Source organism: Saccopteryx bilineata, chromosome 1 (genome assembly GCF_036850765.1).
Source record: "Saccopteryx bilineata isolate mSacBil1 chromosome 1, mSacBil1_pri_phased_curated, whole genome shotgun sequence".
Lineage (NCBI taxonomy): Eukaryota > Metazoa > Chordata > Mammalia > Chiroptera > Emballonuridae > Saccopteryx > Saccopteryx bilineata.
In genome coordinates this window covers 35,924,430-35,949,066 of record NC_089490.1, presented here as the reverse complement: position 1 = coordinate 35,949,066, position 24,637 = coordinate 35,924,430, and the positions used below count along the sequence as shown (strand labels likewise).

General features: G+C 36.2%; 1 protein-coding gene across 2 annotated transcripts in view; it reads left to right on the top strand.

Annotated features, from left to right (window-relative positions):
* The first annotated feature begins 12,453 nt into the window (after nt 1–12,453).
* The window catches only part of KHDRBS2 (KH RNA binding domain containing, signal transduction associated 2), a 610,850-nt gene continuing 598,666 nt past the window's right edge, over nt 12,454–24,637 (top strand). For both annotated transcript variants that reach the window (XM_066252986.1, XM_066252985.1), the window contains exon 1: nt 12,454–12,740. In XM_066252986.1, coding sequence (XP_066109083.1) covers nt 12,650–12,740 — 91 coding nt within the window. In that variant the 5' untranslated portion in view covers nt 12,454–12,649. The remainder of the gene's footprint in view (nt 12,741–24,637) is intronic.

Genomic DNA, 24,637 nt, shown 5'->3' with positions numbered 1-24,637 from the left:
TTTTGACATTTCTATTTCCCTCGCCATGACACATTCAATCTACTATTAGGCCCAGTGTTCTGTACTTCTAAAGTATATCTTGAATATGTCCTTTGCTCACCATATCTACTACCTTAATAGTATAAGCCACTGTCATCTCTCACTTGAACTATTGCATCAATCAATCTCTTGTAGCCTGACCTGTGGTGGTGCAGTGGATAAAGTATCAACCTGGAAAGCTGAGGTTGCCGGTTCAAAACCCCAGGCTTGCCTGGTCGAGGCACATATGGGAGTTGGTACTTCCTGCTCCTCCCTCCTTTTCTTTTTCTCTCTCCTCTCTCTAAAATGAATAAATAAAAAAAGTCTCAAAAATATCTTACATTACATATTGGCTACAATAACAGAAACACCTTAAGTAATCAGTCCTTGAAAAATTAGTTGTTTCCTCCCTAACATAAAAAAAATACTGCCTGACAAAACAGTGGCACAGTGGATAGAGCATTGGACTGGGATGTGGAGGACCCAGGTTCAAAACCCCAAGGTCGCCAGGGGTCACTCACTCTGCTATCGCCCCATTGTCAAGGCACAGATGAGAAAGCAATCAATGAACAACTAAGGAGCTGCAACAAAGAATTGATGCTTCTCATCTCTCTCTTTTCCTGTCTGTCTGTCCCTATCTCTTCCTCTCTGTGTCTCTGTCAAAAAAAAATGTAGAGCTAAATAACCAAGAGCTGTCATGACAATTCTATGAAGCTGATAGAAAACCCAGTTCCTTCCTGTTCACCATGTGGGTGTGAATCTTAGGCACATGGTCCATGTTGACTTTAAGAACTCCAGCCATCACAGGCAGCAATATGGAAGAACGAGGCAGAAGGGTAAGTTCCTTTTTCTTTAAAGGGACTAGCTAAAAGTACACAGGCCAGTTCAATTTTCCTAACACTGGCCAGAAATGAATTCTATGGCCCACAGGGTATAAAGGACCTGGAAAGTATCTTTAAGTCAATGTAACCTGCAAACAGTTGGTATTGTTTCTATCTGGTGCTTGTCTACTTCTCTGTATAACGTTGCATTATGTTCCCCTTCTGACTCCAGTTATCTAAGTATATTCTAAACTATAACCCACTTCATGGTCTTAGTACACACAGTTCTATGCTTACGATGTTGTAATCCCATTCTTCTCCTGTATAAATTCTTAGCTTTTAGGTTTTGCTTTAATATCCCATCATTGGATGGATCATCCCTGATAATCGAATCAAAATTGTCTCCTTCCATCAACCCCATTACTCTCTCTCAGAGGACCAAAGTTTTTCCTTTATAACAATAAGAAAAATATCAGTGACATTTATTTATTTGCTCTTTTTCTTGTTTAATTTCTGCCTATCTTATCCACTAGTCTAAAAGGTCTATGAGGATGGGGAATATGTTTCTTTTTTATCAGTGTACAATGCCTTGTACATAGTAGATGCTCAGTAAATATTAGGGAAAAAAGAAAAGAAGAAAAGAGAGAAATTAAGGCAAAAAATATGTAAAGTTTTATGCGATAATTGGTGGTTTGGCTTTCATCTTCCTATTTTTCCACTTTTCCATTTTATTTTTCCAGTTTTCTTGTCTCACAGTTTTGTCCAGAAAAAAATGCATTCAATTCAACAAAATATTCATTGACTAAATAATGTGAAAACAATCAGAATTGATCTTAAATGTTCTTTTTTTGAAATCGTGTTTTGTAAGCCATATCCACTGGATTTAAACTCTCCAGGTGAATATGAAACAGAGTAAATCCTGACGTTTTAAAACATGTTTAACACGGCCTTCCAAGGAACTGCCTGAATCATGTTTATGGATAAAACTAATATACCTTTCTGTAAGCCCAGGTACAAAAATATAGGGATTAACTTCATGAATGCTTATAAAGTATCCTGTCTGCTTCTGTAATTGTTTGTAAGAAAGTAAAAATACATTAAAAGATCTTTTGCCTGTATAGTAATGAATATGAAAGTATTCTAGTGAATGTAAAATCACTTATTTTCCCTAGAAATTAATCCAGTTAAGTGTCCCTGAATACCTTATGAAAGTTTGTCAGTTCTAAACATCTCTCTTAAACTTGCTTTGTGTTCAATTGTCAGTAGCAATACCTTGCTTTACCTTCCCTCAATGACGCTGCAGTAACGATTAAAAAAAAACTAATTAAAACAAATATTAATCTTGAATAACACTGAATTATTCTCAGTGCTCTTAACTATTCTAGTTGGTATTTTGATTAATTTCATTTAAAGATTTTTTCTGTCATATCATGTTTGTACATCCTTTAGAGTTTTCTCTATTTTTTTTTTTTGTCATTTATTTGGTTACACTTGTTATTTTGGTTTGCCTTGTAGGAAATTTAAATTTCCTCTCATTTTATTTTCCACAAGCCATCTTTCAGACTTTCATACATTTTTTAAATTTATGCCAAAGAACACTTCATAAACATTGGTGAAACAGTGCTCTGCCAATACTTTTAGCTGAGCTGTATTTTATTTTTAATGAAAGGATGCATTAGTATTCATTGAAGAATATTATGTTTTCAGCTGAGTCACATTTCTATTTGGCTGCTTTGTAGGAATAATTTTTCTTTTTATGAAGGATTTATCAGAGAATTTGAAGAAAGGAAAAGGCTTCTGAAAGCCATTGCTGCGCTACCAGGAAGTGAATACATTTTTGATATAGTGGTATATATGAAAATCATTTTCACCTAAAGAGAATTCTTCAGTGTCTAATATAATTACTAGGATTTATACTTAATAGTTTATGTGCCTCAAAATATGGATGCTGTAGAAGGCACAAAATGCCTCCCCTGTGGATATCTGTCCCCTAATCCCAGGACTCTGTGACCATGTTAACTTCTGTATTAGTTTCGTATGGCTGCTATAACAAGTCACCGCAAACTTAGTAGCTCAAAACAATACGATGTTATTACTTTATAGTTCTGGATGTCAGAGTTTTAAAATGGGTCTTTAGGGCTGAATTCCTTCTTAGGACTCTAAAGAAATATCTGTTTCTTTATCTTTTTTAGCTTCTAGAGGCCACACTCATTCCTTGGCTGCTGGCTCCTTTCATCTTCAAAAGCAGCAAAATAACAGTTTGAAATACCCCCCCCCCCCCTTTCTTTTCCTCCCTTCCTTTACCTCCCTTTCCATTTCTTTCTTTTTCTCTCCTCTCTCTTCCTCCCCCTTTCTATTTCTCTTTCTCTGTCAGTCTTTCTTTCTTTTTATCTCTGTGTATCTGTTGTTGATTCACGGGCTTCACTTCCTAAGCAGCCTTGCGATGACATTGGGCCCCCGCCAGATAACCGGGATAATCCTCCTTTTCTTGGTCCTTCACTTAATTGCATCTGCAGAATCTGCTGTGCCAAGTAAAGTAACATATTCCGTTTTCTGGGGATGAGAATGTGAACATTCTGAGGGGTATTACACAGCCTACCACAGTTGCAGATGAAACTGTGTTTGCTAATCAGCCAATTTAAAACAAGGAGCTTGTTCTGGATTATAGCCCAGTGAAATTACAAGGGTCCCTGAAAAGAGAGAGGAAGGCAGAAGAGTGGGTCAGAGTGATGTACTGTGTGGAGGAATAAAATCTGCTGTTGCTGTCTGAAAATGAAGAAAGGGGTTCATGAACCAAGGAATGCAAGGAACCTCTAGAAACAGAAAAAGACAGATCTCCATAAAGCAATACAAAATAGCCCTGAGGACACTTTGATTTTAGCCCAGGGAGACAAATGAAAAAATTCTGACCTATAGAACTGAAAAATAACTTTTTCCTGTTTTAAGTCATTAGTTTGTGTTAATCAGCAGCAAGAACCAATAAACAAGGGCCCATTTAAAAAAAAATAGAAAACTATAACATAATCTTATAACATTTGTCATGCAATTTACCATCATTTCCAATAATAAATCAGATCATGGCAGGTGTGTATGGCAGGTGTGTACGTATAGGAGAGCATTGCTGCTTCACTTAGTCTTTAGGCCATTCAAGTAGCTCTGCCATCCGAAAAAAAAGGCTTCTTGAGTTAACAGATTCACATTAGTAGTTGTTGTCTTGCTTTAAATAACATTCAGGGAGAACAGAATGACTATTGTGATATTTAGTACATTTGATCTATTTTAGCCATATCTAAGTAGAAGTTCATAATCTTTGAATTAGAGTCAACAGTCTCAGGCAATCAGAGAAAATGTAATCTGCTTCTATAATTCGGTGATATTCTGAAGTAGTTAAATTTAGGTAAAGCAATAGCTTGCAATCCACAAAGGTACATAGTTTAATTTTATATGCTACCTTTTGAATAGTCTTCTTATATTTTATAATTTATGTGGTATTTGACTAATAACAGTGCTTAACAAGAAGTCCTGAAAAGATGGATGACATCTTTTACCTTGAAGATAAGGTAAAAGGGAGATGGCCTAGTTTAAAGGATCATTGAATGTAGTTAATATAAAAACTGTTTACATTTTCCACAAGGACTGGGACTTCTGTTTGTGACATCATACCTAGCTATATTATGTAATTTTTCACATCTTGTGGTTCTCAAGTGCTCATTCTTTAGTCCAATTACCTGTATTAGAATATTAATTCAGCTACTTATCAGCTTGGAGACTTTGGGCAACTTAAACTTCTCACACCTCAAATTTCCTCACTGTAAAAAGGGGAGGGTAGTGATAATACCCACTTCAGAGTGAATTAGAGCTGTTGTGGTTGCCAGCCTCACAGATGGCCGTTCATGACTGATCCCTGCCTCCTGGTATCTACATCCTTGTGTGTCCCGGAATCAGCTGCCGTGTTGTGAACAGGCCTATGGAGAGCTCCCTGCCATGACAAACTGAGGTCTCTAGCAAACAGCTGCTATGTTGGAATCCTACATCTTCATCAAGACTTCAAATGACTACAGCTGTTCTGGCTATCTTATGTAAATAGATTCATACCATATGCAAATTTTTTGCATCTGTGTTTTTTCCTTTTTACTTAGTGTAATATTTTCACAGTTCAGATGAACATTGTAGCATGTTATCAGTTCCTTTTTATGGCTGAGTAAATTTCCATGTGTGAATATATCACATTGTGTTTACCCTTTCAATGAATATTGGACATTTGGACTGTTTCCACCTTTTGACTATTTGTAAATAGTGCTGTAGTTAAAACTATATGAGTACACCTATTTACCTGAGTATCTGTTTTCTATTCCTTTGCATATGCAGTGCTAAAGTAGGTTTACAGTTATGAGTACAGGAAGTAAAGTTTATTCTTGTACTATTGTTTATTTATTAATTATTGCTATTATTTAATATCCTTAGTTATGATTTTTCTTTTATGCAATGATGGCTGATAATTTAACTAATGACCAATTAAAGGGGATACTTAAACCTACTTTTGCCCATGCCCGTATATTTAGGAGAATTGCTGGGTTCCATGGTGTGAAGTTGTACCACACTGTGATTTTGATTTTCATTTTTTTAATGATTAAGTTGAACATTTTTTTATGTGCTTGTTGGCTATGTATGTATCTAAATATACATGTCTATTCAAGGCCAATTTTTAAAATTGCATTGGTTTTTGTTTGTTGATGTGGAGTTTATTTTTATCTTCTGGATACAAGACATTTATAAGAAATTTGATTTGCAAATAGCTTATCCCACTTTATGTTATCTTTTCATTTTTCTTGACAATGTCCTTGTTGCACAAAATTTTAAAATTTGGATGAAGTCCAATTCACCTATTTTTTTCTTTTGTTTCATGTGTTTTTTCTCCTAAAATTTTTATAGCTTTAGATTTTATACTTCCTCATTTCAAAGTAATTTCTGTATATTGTGTGAAACAGGGGTTCCTGTACATTTAGACAGCCAATTGTTCCAGTATCATTTGTTGAAACTATTTTTTCCTTTTTGAATGGTCTTGGCACCCTTTTCAAAAACAATAGGCTACTAATGTATGATATTAAGTTTCCTACTGGACTCTCAATTCTATTTCACTATCTAAAAGTCTATGCTTATCCCAATACCACACTGTTTTGATTAGTGTAGCTTTGTAGAAATCAAGAAGCATGAGTTCTCCAAGTATGTTATTTTTTTTAAAAATATTTTTTTGGATATTCAAAATTCATTGCACTTCTATATGAATTTGAAAATTGACTTTTACATCTCTGCAAAAATGTTATTGGAGTTACACTGACTCTGTAGATTTCTTAGATTAATATTGCTATCTTAATATAATAATGTTTTCTAATCCACATACATAGGATGTCTTTCTATATATTTAAGTCAGTAATATTTTGCCATTTTCAGTGTACAGGTCTTTCAACTATTTGATTACATTTATTTCAAAGTATTTTATTATTTTTGATGCTACTGTATATGAAATTTGTTTCTTAATTTCTTTTTAATATTGCTCATTTCTTGTGTATAGAAACACAACTGAAATTTGTGTGTTGATCTTAAAATTGCAAAAGTACTGACTTTTTTTATTAGCTCCAATAATCATGTATTCATTGGGATTTTCTACATGTAGTATTATATTATCCATGAATAAACATAGATTTATATCTTTGTTTCAAATTCGGTTACCTTTTATTTCTCTTCCTGCCAGGTTGCTCTGTCTAGAACTTTTATTCTAGGCTGAAGAGAAATGGTGGAAGTGGGCAGCCTTGTCTTTTCCTGATCTTAGAAAGTTTTCCATCTTTCACCCTTGATTGTGATATGAACTGCTACTCAAAAAAATTTTAATTCATTTATTTATAAATGCCTATTATCATGTTGGAAAAGTTTATTTCTAGTTTTTTAAAAGTTTTTGTTTTTTTTTAGTTTTCTGAGTGTTTTTATTATGAAGAGTAACTGCTCCCAAAGTTATAAACTGTAAGATGGCAGCATTAATTGTTCCTAAACTTTTGCCACCACAGTAAATTTTGTTATATACAATGACTTTTGTCCTTATGTCCTATTACTTCCATTCTTCCCCCTAATTTTTGCATCAGACAACTGAATATATTCAGAAGCATGCAGAGAGCACATTATGGTATAAAGAACCATTCACTTTGCCTGTTCTGTCCAATAAACAGAAAAAGGTATTTAAAAGACATGGTGTATAACCAGAAATGCAGAGATATTGTGATATATCTTGAAACTCATGACCATACACAAAAAGCATGAACTCTAAACAGTTTCTTCTCATATAATTAAAATAGAAATATAATTATTTCTACTATCTATTCAAAATAAAAGTTTCTTATGCCTATAGTTCTTTTAAAGTAATTCTTTAAAAATGCCTAATTTTGTACTAAATGGCTGCAAATGTTATTTTAAAGGAAATAACTAAACCAACATAATTACTTGTATTATATTTGTGTTTAGAAAAAAAAGAGAAAAATAGGTAATTTATACATGTGTTTAGTTGGGGTTTTTTTTGGTTTATTTTTAAATGAAGTATTTAAAGTAATTAATAAATATTTGGTTTGTGGCCAAATTCATTAATTCAGTGCATGTTATAACAAAAGTTACATGATGAAAATATAGGCTTGTACCCTCTGTGGCAAGCTACTAAACTGAGGTTTGGAAAAATATACTTTAAGATTATTTTTAGTAATATATAGATTTAAATATATAGATTTAAATGTTTTATATTTAAGTAATTTCAGATTTATGTAAAATGTGAAAAAACAATAGAGGATATTCCAATACAAGCTTCATTCAAATGTTAACATTTTACCACATGCTGTATCATTTATCATTTTCTCTGTCTCTATATTTGTTTGTCTCTTCCTCTCTCTATATATATACATATATGTACATAAGTTTTTTCTTATTTGAGAGTAAGTTGCAAATGTGATGCTCCCTTACCCTTTAACTATTTTTATTATATTATATATTTTCAAAAGCACAGATACTCACCTATATAATTATAATAGTTAGCAAAATCAGTAAACTAAAACTATAGACCTTATTCACATTTTGCTAATTATGCCATCACTGTTCTTCATAGTAAAAAAAATAACAATAGAATATAAACAAAATCTGGCCCAGGATTCAGTTTAGGATTTTGCTTTATGTTTAACTGTCATGCATTGAGATAATTTTCATGATTCTTACTAGCTCTTTGCTGCTTGGATGGTTATGATAGTTAACATCTTATATAATGTCTATATCTTTGATTTTTTATTTTGTTCTTTCTCCTCTGTTGGACTGATAAAATCTTGTCCCTGGAACTATGTTTTCTAATTCCATTATCATTCTCTTCAAATGGCTTGTACTCACTTTGCAATAACTATTTTATACAGTAGGATTTTGTAATGATTGTTTCCTGAATGGCAATACCATTTAGTGTGAGAAAGCAGAATAATAAAAAAAAACAAACACATTATATCAACAACTACCTGCAGTATTTTCAATCCTTAAGTGGGATTGTATTCTCTTAAAATAGAATTACTATATTAACTAATCCTTTTCATGAATTTTTTTTATTTTAAATATTCCAACTGAAATTTAACCCCCTCTTTGTTAAACTTGTTTTAGTGATTTAAACAATTGCTTATTCATCGGTCTGTGTGGATAAAGTCTTCGTGTACTTGACAAAGTTTTTATTAAATCATCATAGTCTTTATTTATTTTATACTGAATACAACAGAGCTCAGATCTTCATTTTACTATGTATGAAAATACTGTATTTTACTGATGTGATTTTTTTAACCTTAATATATTGATCTCTAGGAATAATCAATATGTGAGATACAATTCAACAATTCAAAGATTTAATTTGAAAAAGGCAGTCAATAACTTTCACCTTGAGACAATAGCCTCCTTCTCCTTTTCATAATGCACTAACTGCTCCTCAGCTGCTATCAGTGTCAACCAAAGTGTTCCAGTGCAGTGATTGCCCATAGAGATATATATAACAAGATGAACTTGGCCAGTTTTCCAGAGATAATTTCAACCTCAGAATTGCTGTATTTGAGAGTTAGGCCACTTTAGAATTAGTATCTGCTTTTTTCTTGGCCTCCCTTCCTTACAGTTGTGAAGATTTAAAATGGCAATATTCCAAACACAATGGTAGGCTCTCAACAAATACCAGTCCTTTCTCTCTCTCATCTGCTGTTCTTAAATTATCCACTTGTATCTGTTAAAATTCAATATGATAATTTTAAAGTTTTCCAATCAGTAAACTTTTTTTCCCTGTGTATATATATGCCAGCTTTGAATGATAAATATTCATTTCTTGCTGTGCCATATTAACATATAGCATAAATTTTGACTCTGAACACATTTTCTATGAGAGATTTCTCATAGACTTGCTACTGCTGCTATTGGTTGTCAGCACAGCCAAGTCCCCATTTCCTTCTTTCTGATTTGCAACCCTAAAATATATAATGAAAGTTAGAAACTGGAACTGATTTTACTAGTTTAGTTAGTGAAACTAAAATAAATAGAAACATTAAAACAGTATCTTCTATTTAATGGACTCTGCCAGGCTCGTCAGTAGATAAAAATCAGTCATTCAACATTTTGGTCCCTTATTATACTCTGTCCCAGGCACCCAGGTGTCCCAGGCATTAAAAACTTAAGATAAATGATGGGGCTGCTATGAGTTTATTAACCTGTGGTTCTTATTGTTGGTAGGTTCCACTGAATTCTGGGAACTCATAAATTATTGTGCTGCTATAATTTTATTAACCCATGGTTCTTATTGTAAGTTGATTCTAATGAATCCATGGAGTAACTAGTCAGTTTAATGAGGTATACCTAAAGTTGATGAGAACTCTAAATGGAAACTGGGTTTTACTTAATAACACAGGCTAGGCGTTTTTTATTAGTGCGCAAGGATAAACCTGATTAAATGTCCTTTCACCAGGCTTTTCTTAGATGTGTTTGCAAACGTATTGAGCACACAGTTTGTACATTAGTATCAGAACATATTCTATATGTATGCCTTATTCATCCTCAAAACTAAATTTATTAGTGAAAATTTTTCCTTAATACCTCATCGTTTAAATAATAGTACAGTAAATGGAATACCATTAAAAAACCATTCATGAAGAGAATTCACGTTTCAAATGAGATAAATCTTTATCTAAGGTATACAAATCAATTCAGTGGTGATTATGGTTAAGTTATTTACATCATTAGAAGAAGAGGTGGGCTTACCAGTAGTTATAATTCATCCATGTATAGATATATGATACTCTCTATTCAATAATCATCTATAGATGGCTCTCAATTCATTTACATTTATGCTTATACAATGTTTGCATTAATAAGGTTGTTCTGAGAATATCCCTTGCATAATTGTGGTACCTGTGAAATATTTATATAGGAAATAAGTGAACAGCAAGGTAGCATAGAGCCATCTATTGAAAACACATGGGCCTGATGTTGTATAAGTGCATGTGTAGTACACTTGGAGAGTTTCCCTTTTCAGCCATATCCTGTTTGAAAATGCATTTCTCCTGTGAAAGCATTTGCTGAGAGTTTACCTGGAAAAATAAAATTATAACTCTTTCTTGATAATAGCTAGGAAAATAAAAGTCAGCTAGTTTTCTGTATTTTAATGACCTGGATATCCAGAGACATTGTGTAAGAAAGTCAACCCTTGGCCTGCTCTCCCTTGTATCTTCTTAGTGCGCCTTTAATGATGGAAAACAGGACTGTGAATGGATAATGTAATTGCTGTTGTTGGATCTAACAAGAGCTACTGCATCTTTCCGATTCATGAAACTGGATTTGTTAATGTCCCCATCAGCACCATATGATTTTAGTCTTTTGATATGCTCCAAAGCAAAATGCAATTACAATTTCTGCAGAATAATGTTTAAAATTTATTTCATTTCAAATGTTTACAATTTATTAGCTGTGGTTGGCATCTTATTCACCCTCCACTACTATAGCTGTCTGGCTATTTCCTTGAAGATTGGTAGCATTCTTACTGTCAAAAAAAATTACCAGTGAGTCATGGTTCTCACAGCTTATTTTATGAACTTTTAACTGTCTTATCCCATGTGTTAGCCATATATCCCCTTACCAGGAGTCCCGTAATTCAGCTCCTGAATGGGATAAACAATGGCTGGTGCCAAAGAAGTCATATTTGTTACTTCTGGGTCAATGAACATTTTTGTCTCTGTCTTAGATTCCATACCAATAAAACAGATAAAGTAATAATTGAACCATGTTTTCAGAGTGCAAATTGAGATAATGGATGTGAAGTCACATTAAAAATTTAAAACATAATATAAGTAAAAGATAGTCTCCCAGACTTTTCTTGAAAAATAAAGAAAAAATTTGAATACAATAAGATAACTTAGAAAAGTTTCAGCCTGCTTTATTTGTAGGAAAGTGCAGCCTTGTTCTTTGCGCTGGGGAGAGGCAAAATTGGAAAATGATTGTTTGTGAAAAGAGATGGAGGAAAAAAAATTTTTTTTTAATAGTTGAAGCATGCAAGCTGCATTTTCATGCCCCAATGGTAATATCTGGAGGGTTTAACTGTTCTTAAATAGAGGTGGGATAGAGACAAATTAGTTTAGCAACAGTACCTGGTGAAAGAGGCTGTCACATCTAAAATAAGGAGAGAGGGTAAATTAGCGCAACCGTGGTTCCCTATCTCTAATCTCTTCCCTCTTTTACATGTCTTCTCAATTCCTTCACAAACTGTGGCTAAATGATTGTGGTGCTTCTTAGTTTTAAATTCCAGCCCCCTCCTTTTTACCCCTCCCACAGATAAGGATTAGGGGAGGAAGGATGGATGGGAGAGAAATCAGAACTAAGTCAATACCCCAATGATTGTATGCTAGAAGCGTGTTGATCTACAATATCGCCCCGGAGCCTCTTTATTTGTTTATCAATGAACATCCTACAACGTCCCCGAGATGTAGGTCAGGCTCATTGGAAACATCAGTCGCCTATCACATGCAGTCTTCATTATGTTTCCAGACCCGGGGCGCTGCTGAATCCCGAACATTGAAGTAGGTCTAAGCAGCAAGCGAAGAGACACCTGTGCCTTAGGGACGCAGGTGAAGTCCCATCTACCTTCGGGAAGCTATCCATGGGATGCTTTTCCATCCCTCTCCGCCGCTCACTTCTCATTCCCATCTTCCCTGGTCTTGGGCCTGAGCTTCTCTGTTTAACCGGTGCTTTTCCCGCTCTCTCTCCGCTCCTCACCTCAGCTGAGGACCTAGGGCTCCACACAACTGGGCATGCCTAATAACCAGGGAAGGCTTGAGCTGCGAGAAGAAAGCTTTTGCACCTTCTGCGCTCCCCTCCCCTCTGCAGCTGTCTCCTGCCAGTCAGGCGATCCGACGTGAGGCGCGGCCCAATGAGAGCCCGCAGCCTTCGTGAGGGCCCCGCCTCTCATGGCACCACAACCAATGAATGGTAGGCAGAGGTGGGACGCGTCTCGTTCCCGCCTCTCCAGTTAAGGCTGCTTGTGTGAGCGGGGGCTCCGCGCGAGCGAGGGACGACGGAAGGGACGGGCAGGTGTGGGTGCTGGGCCGCGCAGCCCGACGGCGGGAGTCGCAGGTGCTCGGTGCATGGGCCAGTGAGGACGCGCGGAGATCCCCTCGCCGCGGCGGAGGCGGAGCAGCGCGGGAGCCCGGCGCTGCCCCGCGACCCTGCGTCGGAGCGAGCGAACCTTGCGCTTCGCCCGTGGACTGTCCGAAGTCCGCGCTATGGAAGAGGAGAAATATTTGCCTGAGCTGATGGCAGAGAAGGATAGCCTGGACCCATCTTTTGTGCATGCATCGCGCCTTTTGGCGGAAGGTAGGACTTGTCCCCGCAGATGGGCACACACCGCCGGCCGCCCAGCTCACCCGCGGCTCGGCTAGGAGAGTGAAGTTGGGGAGGGACGCCGGTCTTCCTTCGCAGAAACTGTCCCCCTGAAGATGCTCGCTCCGGAGCTCGGGCGGACAAGCCTGTTCTTCGGGCGGGCGGCAATCAGTGCTCCTTCTCCTCTACGTCTTAATTTGAGAAAGATGAAGAGATTCGGAGATCTGATGGCAGTGGTGCTGTGACCTGTTAGGATCATGGATGGAGAAATCATAAAGTGTAACGCGGTTTACAGGAATATTTTCACTTCGCAGAGGGATGGGGAATCAGTTTGAAGTAAATAGTGATTCATGTAGTGGTCTAAGAGCTTCTTCCTACACATCAGCTTTTTTTTTTTTTTTTTTTAACTGCATTTGGGAAGTGATGTTGATACCCCTTAGTATAATCACAGTATTTCCAATGGAAAGTCTTACAATTAACCTAGATTAAGCTATGCATGTTTTTCTATGAATGTGAATTTGGCAAAGGCTAAAGTACTTATCAATTTATTTGAAGTGTGGTGATTGGGTTATTCTGCCAGTTACTGGTCCCTAGGAACACTCCACCATTGATCAACTGTTTTACCAAGTGTGCATTTTCTTTTGCGTACCTGTAATGCTAAAGGTGATTTCATTCCTAGGGGAACATATATGTGTTGTCTTTTGCGTGGCTTTGAAAGGTTGTTTACACACACACAACACACAAACTTTACAACTGAAATATTAACCAAATTACTTCATTTATCTCGAAAGAATGTCTTCTGGTTGCTAAAGATGCTACTATATCTGTACTGTGGATACTACTCTATCTGTAGTAATCTACACATGCCTTTTTAGAAACAACTTCATTTTTTTTTCCTTTTCTGATGAGTGCTTTGTTAGTAATGAATTGCTTCATCATCAAATTGACTACAATGCAGTTTTGTAGCTGAGGTTGTTATGGACTTACCTCTAACAAAACTAAAAGTGACAACTTATCTTTTTTAGCCCTTCAGCATTAAAAGAAATGTTTTCTTTTTTAGACTTAGTTGTACGTGGAAGGAAAATTCTGATCCTTCATGTGTGATTCAAATAGGCATTAGGTTTATTTAAATATTTTATTGACGGATTATTATTTATAATAACAATAAAGTGTAAGGTTATTTTTTTTCCATTTCCAAACTAAACAATTAAGAAAAGATTTGTAATCAAAATATTGAACTTGTGAAACAACTAAACTGTTTCAAAGAACAAGTTGGTTTTATAGACGCTTTGGGAAGATAAAATGCAATTATGCTTACTACTTTCTAAGTTATTGAATTTAAAAAATAGAAATTAAAGTTGAAATGTAAACAATAAAAAATTAAAAAAACAGAGATAACATAATGAATATTAAAAATTAATGAGTTATTAAATGCTTAGGATTATTCAGAATAATTTAAAATGCAATTAAGCCTTTAAAATTGTTTAGCATATTTTTCAGAAGTGTCTTAATTTAGTTGGTAGTGTTTTTAAAAAGAAGAAAAAAACCCCAACAATTACAAGCTGATCATTTTTTCTGACTTGCTCATTGGTGTCCTCTTCGGGACAGCGGGTTCAGTGATTAATTAATCTTTCCCTAATGAGAGTTAGTGAACTTTTGAAAACTTCCAGATAAAGATATTCATGTGAGAAACTCTTAATAGAGTACAAAGTATTCTGTGGCTGGCAAAACAGAAGAGTCTATGCACCTCGTTCCTTAACATTTTATCTTTCCCAGGAACTTGATTTCTTGATTCTTAGGAACATGCTCAGATGATCCTTGTAATTTAATTTTTTCCCAGTAGGGGGAAGTGTGTCCTGCTTTTGTAAAACCTTAGGAGGAAAAGCTGCTAAATAGAGAAAAAAGCATCTAAGTAAGAAACAAAGAGAGATGTCCAAATTTCAAAGAAATCATAACGAGAAAAAGGGAATGAGATAGCTGATTGTAATAATCTTGAAGTTTATAAAAAAATATGCAAAAAGATATATAAGGTTTAAATGAATTCTCTTATTGTACCTGAGGCTCTTTACATGGGCTTACTAAAAAGTCTAAGGTGGGTATGCTTTGGAATCTTTAATAAATCTTAATGTACACTTTACACTAGAGAGCTTTCATTATATTTTCAGAGGCTGTTTGCCAAGATTTCCAGGTTTTGGTTCAGATCTCTATAGAAGAGTATTGTTGAGATGATTTTATTTCTCATACCTGGAAATGCACTGATTGAAGGCATTGGCTATAAATAAACCTGACATAGATATTCATTTGGAAGGAAGGTGCACACTGGAGTACATTTCAGTCAGTACTGTGCAGACAGTCTCAAGACTGAGTGAGTAATAAAAATGATCCAGATGATTCAGTTCTTCAGAATGATTTTTCCAGAAGCTAATATCTATATGGGCACTGATATAAACCAATGAGCTTTCACAATGATTTATTTTACTGTTTTGATTGGTGATAGATGCAAATTAGTGCTCAACATTGACTGCTTAGTTTAGAGTAGGCGGCCATGGGGTTTAAAGTGCTAGGTTTTTAGTTACTTTGTCATTTTTGTTGTGATTTATTTTATTTCACTTGTTTCTACTCTGCTTTAAGTATGAACAATTCTGATAGCTAATGGAAGAACCCAGACATTTTGTGTTTTTGACTATTAGAGGTCTTGAATAATATGGTTTGAAGAGTACTTATAATATGTTTGATTAAAATAATTATTTTTTTGTGATTAGAATATTGTTTTATTACTCATTTGTTATGGAAGATGTTTTTGAATATGAAAAAACCCCCAGAAAACTCAGCATGATCCTTAAAGTTCCACTCAGCCTCTGAATTTGTTTGCCAGATGAAATTAGATGAAGTTATTTATATCTCTCTTCTACTTCTGGGAAGTGCACCAAACTGTGAATCCAGATACCTGGATTTTAATTCTACTTTTGCCTAAACTGAATCTTGGTAAGCTTCATTTTCTTGGGCCCAGTTTCTGTGTCTCCCAAATTAAAAAGTTGGGCTAGATGATCTATATGTTTTCTTGTAATTCTAATTAAGACTGGGACTACTGCTGATGTAAAGGAATAGTGTTTGTGTATTCAGAACAACAAAATCAATGGTTGAACTTTTTTGAAACAATTTTTATTTCTTCCCAGTTTAATGATTAATAATACATTAATGCATTGTAATGTGATTTGAGGCATATATTTTTTGGGGGCACTAGTGACAGATTTATGTTCTTAAGACTGTTGAGCTATCAGGAAGGCTTGGGGCTAAAAATGCATATAAGTAGAAATATTCTTGTTTGCAGTCAAGTATGCCTGTCTGCTGATGGATGTAAGTCTGTTCCAATTTATTGGTTCAATTATGGTGTTTCCGTAACTTAAAGAGGATTAATACATTCTTATCCAGTTGAGAGTGTTTTGGGTCATCTGGTTGACAGGACTTCCTAACTTGAATTCTTTACAAATATTGGTAGATTCATCATTCTTTCGATCAACTCATCATATGACAAAGTCAAATATTGCCAAATATCCCAATGGTTCAAATGATTTTTCACAAAACTCTTGGTGTAATTTTCAAAATTTCAGTAAAAACTTGTCTGTCCATCTAGTATTGGTCTCCATGCTGCAGATACAGATGAGCTTTCAAAAACACGAGAAACGGGAATTAACATTTATTACAAATACTTATTTGTAGTGATTTTGCTACGTTTAGAATATCAGTAAGGATCGGTTTTTAATTTAGATTGTGTTCCTTAAAATATTTTTCATAAAGCATGGTGAATTCTTAAGTGAAGGAAAGGTATTGTATAATGTCTAAAATAGCTTCTGATAAAAAATAGTATCCATGTATCCTTCCCTTTGATTAATGTGATGTCTTTTTCTTCCTCTCAGTATATTTGGAGTAATCTTATTTATGTTTCTTAAAGAATAAGTAAAAGTTGGCAGAAAAACTGAATTCAAGGTTTAACTTTGATGTTTATTAAAACACATTTACAATATAATAGGAAATTCTACTTAAGCAAACAAAACCCATGGGATCAGAGTAGTGATAACTTGTGCTGTGAAATTTCCTTTCTGATTTTCAGTTTTTTCACCTGTAAAACAGGAAAAGTAACATCTACAAGGCATGGTTCTTTTAAGGTTAAAAAATGCTCCTTATGACAATATAAGCAGTATTTTATACAAATATAAATAAATTTTTTAATTCAAATATAACAAAAACGTAAGCAGAAATTATACATGTGAGATGATGGTTTCAAGATTCTCCTTAACATTTTAAAGGCATTGTGGATTTGACCTCAGCTTGAAGCTTGATTTTGTAAGAAAATAAACACTGCCTTACTTTTGAATTACTGCTGAGTGAAATTTGAACTGATAAAACCAAACTATGAAATAAGTTATCTTATGAGAAATGATTCCAATGAGGGATTTTAAAATAGCATGTTCCCTTAGTCAGTGGTTGTCAGTGTTTCACTTGAGCTTGATTAACTCTGGTCCTGTGTCTTTAGAATTAACTCCAAACCTCCTGAAGTCTCTTCATAAACCCGTATGTCCTTCCCTCTTTGCAGCTGATTTCATCCTCAGTTTTCTTGTGGGAAATGCATATATATTTTCTGATATTCTTCTGCAACTGCCTCCCATCTAAAAACTTTATAATCCTTTTACTCTTTCATTCCCAGCAGATAAAATGCTTCTTCTTCTTCCTTCTCCTCCTCCTCCTCCTCCTCCTCCTCCTCCTCCTCCTCCTCCTCCTCCTCTTCTTCTTTCTTCTTCTTCTTCCTCTCTTCTTCTTCCTTTCTTCTCCTTCTCCTTCTCCTCCTCCTTCTTCTTCTTCTTCTTCTTCTTCTTCTTCTTCTTCTTCTTCTTCTTCTTCTTCTTCTTCTTCTTCTTCTTCTTCTTCCCCTTCTTCCCCTTCTTCCCCTTCTTCCCCTTCTTCCCCTTCTTCCCCTTCCCCTTCCCCTTCCCCTCCTCCTTCTCCTCCTTCTCCTCCTTCTCCTCCTTCTTCCTTCTTCCTTCTCCTCCTCCTCCTCTTCCTCCTCCTCCTCCTCTTCTTCTTCTTCTTCCTTCTTCTTCTTCTTCTTCTTCTTCTTCTTCTTCTTCTTCTTCTTCTTCTTCTTCTTCTTCTTCCTTCTTCTTCTTCTTCTTCTTCTTCTTCTTCTTCTTCTTCTTCTTCTTCTTCTTCTTCTTCTTCTTCTTCTTCTTTTCTTTTGTTCAAGGTGGACTTCTTCACCCATTTGCTTAACCCTAACATTCATCATCCAGTGGGATTGTTCTATAGTTATATCCTTTCTTCTGTATCTCCAACTTCTTCCCTGTCCACTTTTTCCTTGAAGCAGCCTGTAAATAGGATCCAATCTGAAAAATGTTAAGAAGAATTCTTGTTTCACATGCCCAAAGCAATAAATATAGTCTTTGTTGACATTTACTCTCTCTCCTTTCCTCTAACTTTTCAATAATATTAGTCTAAACTAAGCTGCCTCACTTTTCAATTTACTTCTTCAAAACCCTTAAGTATGGCCTCTGTTCTTGTCATTAAACAAGGGGCCTTTGTGACAGAATCATCTCCTAACTGGCACATCCAGTAAAAGTTCTCTGGCCTCTCATCAGGTCTCTTGGCTGCATTTTTCACTGTTGAGCTTTTTCCCAGTGTTTTGGCTTCTTCCTTGGCTTCCAAGCACTACACATGATTGGTTTGCCTCTTCTCTATTTCCTGCCCTCACCATCCTCCATCCCTCCCCTTCCTGCCTAAACACATGCTATGCTGTCAGAGTGTCTCATTCAAAATCAGAGTGTGACCCCGTCACACTTTTTAATAATATTCTCTTCCAGCAGGCCTCCTCTGACACCATGCCAGCAGAGGGAGAGGAACACCACCTTGATACTTCCAGGTGGAGGGAAAAGTCCAGGATTCTCAGTAGGTATCCATTGATACCATTCTGGCCAGGACTCCAAGAAGAGTGGGAAGCCTCATTCTTGCAGGAGCATGCTGAAAGTTTCAGCAGGAATGAGAATTCCCCTGCCCCTTGCTTAGAGGGACAGGGTCCCTTGTTCCTGTTCATAAGGGTGGAAGACCAGGATCTCCACGTGGACTCCATTGACACTGCAGGAGGAGGCCTCCTTACTGTGGCTGGAAATCAAGTCCCGGTTCCCCATTCAGCCTTCTCTGAGTCCATCCAGAGGGGCAAAGGATGCCTCTCTACAGCTGGGTGAGATTGGAAACCTAGGCTTCCTCCCTATTTAACAACTTTCTCGACAGAAGTGAGCATGAAACACCTTTCGTTTTGCTTTTTTCTGTGTTGTTTAGCTGGAGAAGGATGTTTGTTGTTAAATGTTTTCTGTTTTGCTAGGTTGCCCTTTTTTCTAGTTATTTGGCCAGAGAGAGCAGGCTTTTCTTCAGACTTCTGTTCACTTATTTTGTCTGGTTCTATTGATGTTTACAGATTGCTGGCTTTTCCAGTACCCAATTCGGCATATATGGGGCTCAAGAACTGGGAAACCATTGCCGGGTCGTTCCTGGGTATTGTGGTACCCAATTAGCTTGCCTCCTTCTTCCTGGTCTGTGTTTTATTGATGTATAATATTTTCTCCCCATGTATTTGTGTGTCGTAATTCATTTTTTTGCCATTTTCTTGTGAATGTATGGTAGGCCCTGTACATTAACATTTCGTTAGCAAGTTATGTAGGAATAAGCCTAGCTAGGACCAGTTTATGTGAATAATAGGCACCTGTTTTTTGCTTTATTTACCTAATTTTAGAGAGACTTTGTGACACTGTAACTGACAGTGGGAACAAAGTGAGGTCTGATCATTATTTCTAGTTTCTGTTTACATATACAGTTTTGATTGATACTTTTTTTTCCCCACAGGAGCTGTAGAAGGGAAGTTTTAGAGGTAGTTTTTAGAAACCCTTGTAAAGAAGGGTATAGTGTCACCAGCTAATTTGATTGAACACCTGATTTTATCTTTTTTGTCTGAATATATATTATAAGAAATGTTTGTTTTTTTTTTTCTTTTTCTTTCTTTTCTGGGGAGGGGGGAATGGGAGAGGGAAAGAGGGTGGGGAGAGGCACAAAGAAAACAAGACAGAAGGCGACAGAGGACAATCCGACTTTTCAAGAAATGTATTTTAATTGGCATTGTATTCTGGCCCGGGCTGATGGCTCAATGGATAGAGCATTGGCCCCGTGTATGGACATCCTGGGTTTGATTCCCACTCAGGGCATATAGGGAAAGTGATTATCTGCTTCTCCCCCCTACTCTCTTTTCTCTCCCTCTTTCTCTCCTGCAGCCAGTGGCTCGATTGGTTCAAGCGTGATCCCAGGTGTTGAGAATAGCTCTGCTGGAATGCATCAGCCTCAGGTGCTAAAGATAGCTCGGTTGATTTGAGCATTGGCCCCAGATGGGGTTGCTGGGTGGTTCCCAGTTGGGGCACATGCAGGAGTCTGCCTCATTATCTGCCCTCCTCTCACCTTAAAAAAATAATTGGCATTATATATATTATGATGCCAGTTTATTTTTTTAAAGCTATAGCAATGTAAGATTTAATATATTCATAGATTGAAACATGGTTCTTTTTATCACAAAAATGGTGAATTTCAATAAAATTGTCATGTTGTGGAAATAGATTTTTTTTAAAATGAGTACTGCGTAATAGCTGATCTCAATAATTAATCTTAGCAAATACCCATGTTATATGACTTTTTCTTTTCTCAAGTGGAGAATCCTGAAATGATTGATGTTTTATTTGTCAAAAACTTGAGAAGTCATAACCAAGCATCTGTTGCTCAATCGTTCGTTATTAACTATTGCGGGGAAGAAGTAACTTGTAGAATATCATCCATTGCTTACCTTTGCCTCATGAATGCATACTACTTTCAAAAAGATTTTGTTGTAGAGAGAGACATAAACGTGCAAGAACACCTGAATGACAAATTGTTAGGCCATTTACTATAATCTTATAGTTAAGATACAGTTTGGGGAATAAAGATCAATAGGCTATCGTCTCTACTGTATTTTACTGTAACATTCATGCCCTTGAATGTGTGTTGGTAACACCTGTCTGAAATATGTACTTTTGGTATATGAGGAGGTATCAGATGTTTAACTTACTAGTTTTTAAATAATCTGGGGATTCAACAGTATACATGAGATATAAGTAACATTGCATGAAGATATGCTGATGCTTAATTTTATATACCGATGATATCCTGGGAATTCAAAGGATGTCGTACTCCTGTTGGTCATGGTGACCGTGGATTCTTCATCCTCATCATCGTTATTGTCATTGCTATTACCATTAATTGAGAAATTACTCCTTGTCAGGTGCTTTGTATGCATTGCCTCACTTAATGCATCCACCAGTCCAATAAAATAGTTATTTGCATTATCTTTGTTTGACAAATGAGAAAATTAAGAATTGAAAAGTTAATTTATCTCAAGGCACAGAGCAAATTAATTTTAAAGGTGAAACCTGGCTTTCTTACTGAGAAGCCATGTGTAATCATTACATCATACTGCTTCTACGGAGGAGATACAACTTGAGTCAGGCTGTAAAGGAAGGCTAAATATTAATATGCAGAGTATGTCTAGGAGCTGAACATGATTTTTACCATTAACTTCTGAAATACATTACTGGATGCAAGTATTAGATGAATTCTGACACAGTATTGTTAAGTAAGTATAGTATACAAAAGGCAAGTACATTTATAAATAGAGAAATTTACCTAAGTACAGAATTGGGTTTAGGATTATCGATACAGCTTAAGTTTTCTCTGTTTTATATTAACTGTTATTTCTAGGGGAGTTTGCTGATGAGGTGGCAAGGATCATTCTAGACTTTCTTTCTTCTTTTTTTAATCTGAAAAGGGATTTGGAGAACTCTCTATGATTTGCAGAGGCATTTTTCTTCCCACGTTTTTCAGAGAACTGCTTACATTTGATGGATTCTTTTAGGAAGGAAGAACAACTACAGGTCCTCTCTGTAGTTGGAGGCAGACTTGGGTTTGTTTAAAATTTGGAAGTAAGCAGATTTCACATGTTGACCATGGCTTGATATAAATTTCATCTACAGGTTCTGATGTTTTAGGATTTAATAACTTTGTTACAGATTGATTGGTATTGTTACATTGTTATCAGAAATGGCACAGTTGGCTCTGGCCAGTTGGCTCAGCGGTAGAGCGTCGGCCCGGCGTGCAGGAGTCCCGGGTTCGGTTCCCGGCCAGGGCACACAGGAGAAGCGCCCATCTGCTTCTCCACCCCTCCCCTTCTCCTTCCTCTCTGTCTCTCTCTTCCCCTCCCACAGCGAGGCTCCATTCGAGCAAAGATAGCCCAGGCGCTGGGAATGGCTCTGTGGCCTCTGCCTCAGGTGCTAGAATGGCTCTGGATGCCACAGAGGGGCAAAGCATCGCCCCCTAGTGGGTATGCTGGGTGGATCCCGGTAGGGCGCGTGCGGGAGTCTGTCTGACTGCCTCCCCGTTTCCAGCTTCGGAAAAATGAAAAAAAAAAAAAAAAAAAAGAAATGGAACAGTTGATGTCCATTTCCTTTAAAACATTAAATTAGATGTTACTTCTCTAATAAAAAGGAAGCATGAATGTGTTCTCTCTAAAGTGTAGATATTTTTTGCAGGTTCATAGAACTACATATCAGAAAATGATGCGTCCTTACTACAACTCTCAAGAGAGGGAACCTCTATTACAGAAATTTAGCAAAGAGTTTGAAGGACAAATAATTTGCTAGTTTTGAGAAGAAAGGGATGACTAAGGTAATAGTTACTTTAATTGAACATAAACATTCTCGCTCAGGTCCTTATATTATATATAAAAAGGCAGTTAATTTTTAATTTATTTTATAGAAAAAATAAAGAAGCAGATTAGACGGTAGCATAATCAATTTGGGTTTTTAAAGCATTTAATTAGATGTTAGGTAAATGTCTAATTCTAATGTGAAAGTGTGTCAAAAGCAATCATTAAACATTGAAACATTTGCCCTGGCTGGGGACTTTAGTTGGTTAGGGCCTCCTTCTGACACACCAGGGTTGTAGGTTCGATCCGCAGTCAGGGCACATACAAAAATCAACCAACAAATGCAGAAATAAATAGAATAACAAATTGATGTTTATCTTTCTCTCAAATCAATAAATAAAAATTAAAAGAACTTTGAAATAGTAAAAAATATTGAAGATTATTACTTGTTTAAGGAAATACCAAGATCTTGCTTTGATAAACTTTTAGAAGATTTAAATACCTGTTTTCACAGAGTCAATTGTTTCCTTTAAAATAATTTTCCCTAAGAAACTTAAGGAATTTGATTTTTTTTTGTTTTTTTTTGACAGAGACAGAATCAGAGAGAGGGACAGATAGGGACAGACAGACAGGAAGGGAGAGAGAAGAGAAGTAATAATTCTTTGCTGCAACTCCTTAGTTTTTCAGTGATTGCTTTCTCATATGTGCCTTGACTGGGGGGACTACAGCAAAATGAGCAACCTTGGGCTCAAGCCAGCGACCTTGGGCTCAAGCCAGCGACCTTGGGCTTCGAGCCAGTGATCTTGTACTTCAATCCAGCGACCTTTAGGCTCAAGCTAGCAACCATGGGGTCATGTCTATGATCCCATGCTCAAGCTGGTGAGCCCACGCTCAAGCCGCCGACCTTGGGGTTTCAAACCTGGGTGTTCCACGTGCCAGTCCAACACTCTATCCACTGTGCCACCACAAATCTGGTCAGGCAGAATTTGATTTTTTAAAAATTGGATTTATATACAGTAAGTAATACACTCATTGTATATTAGAAGACAGTAGATGGCTGAGTACATTAACAGAATATATTTCTTATTATGTTTAGGCATGTAAATATGATCAATGGAGAAATTTAAGCAATTGTTATTTTTAATTCAAGAACATCCATGTCTCCAGAGAGTCTTAAGTTTTCTTTTTGTAGAAGGCAAAAACTAGAAGCAGCCTTTTTATCCATTCAAGATCTAATGGAGGAGAAGGCCTTTAAGGAATTGTGTGAAGATGAAAGAACATTTGGTGTGCTGAGGGCAGATGGCGTTTTATTAAATGATGTTGTTTTGGAACGGACTTCAGAATAATAGTTGGTTGTGCATTAAGCTAGTCTTCGGAAGTTAGTGCAGGATTGGAAATTATATCATATTTATATAAGGAAAAACTGATAGAAAAAGCAGTATGAAATTTCCAAACTCTTTGATATGAATTGCTAAGTATTTGGAATGTTGCAATAAGCCAGTGGTTTCTCTTTGAGTAAAATTAGTAGAATGTGTGTGTGTGAAGCATATGACAGGTATAGGTAGTTGAGAAACAGTGCAGACTTGGTCCAGTTGGTTCTTTATAAATATGCTCTGTGTTACTAATAGTTCTATTTTGGTTGAGGAGAGGAAATCAGTTATAGTCAACTAAATGCACAGTTTTCAAAGGATCTTCAAAATGCAATAATAACTAAAATTAATGAGTTTTAGGAGTCCTGGAGGAGGGCACTTAAAACGTCTACAGGGATCATGGCAAGCTTCCAACGGAAGGGGCATGTTAGTTGAGTTCTAACAAATATAAGTGACATATGGCCAGGATGCAGTGAAGAAGAGGCTGTCATTGTGGAGAATTAAACATGGATACAGTGAACCGCATCTCTAAAACCTGAAAAGGAAGACACATTGATTTAAATATGATGGAATTAAGTATAATACTGTGATCTATAATAAGACATATATATTTGGTCTTTTTCCCTGTTTCTGGCAAAGAGCGCCTAAAACCCTTGTAATTTTCTACGTGCCAAGAGCCATGTCAATGAGACGGCTTCTGTACCCGACTTACGGATGGGGGCTGGTTGCCGGGAGAACCAACCATGTGATTAGAG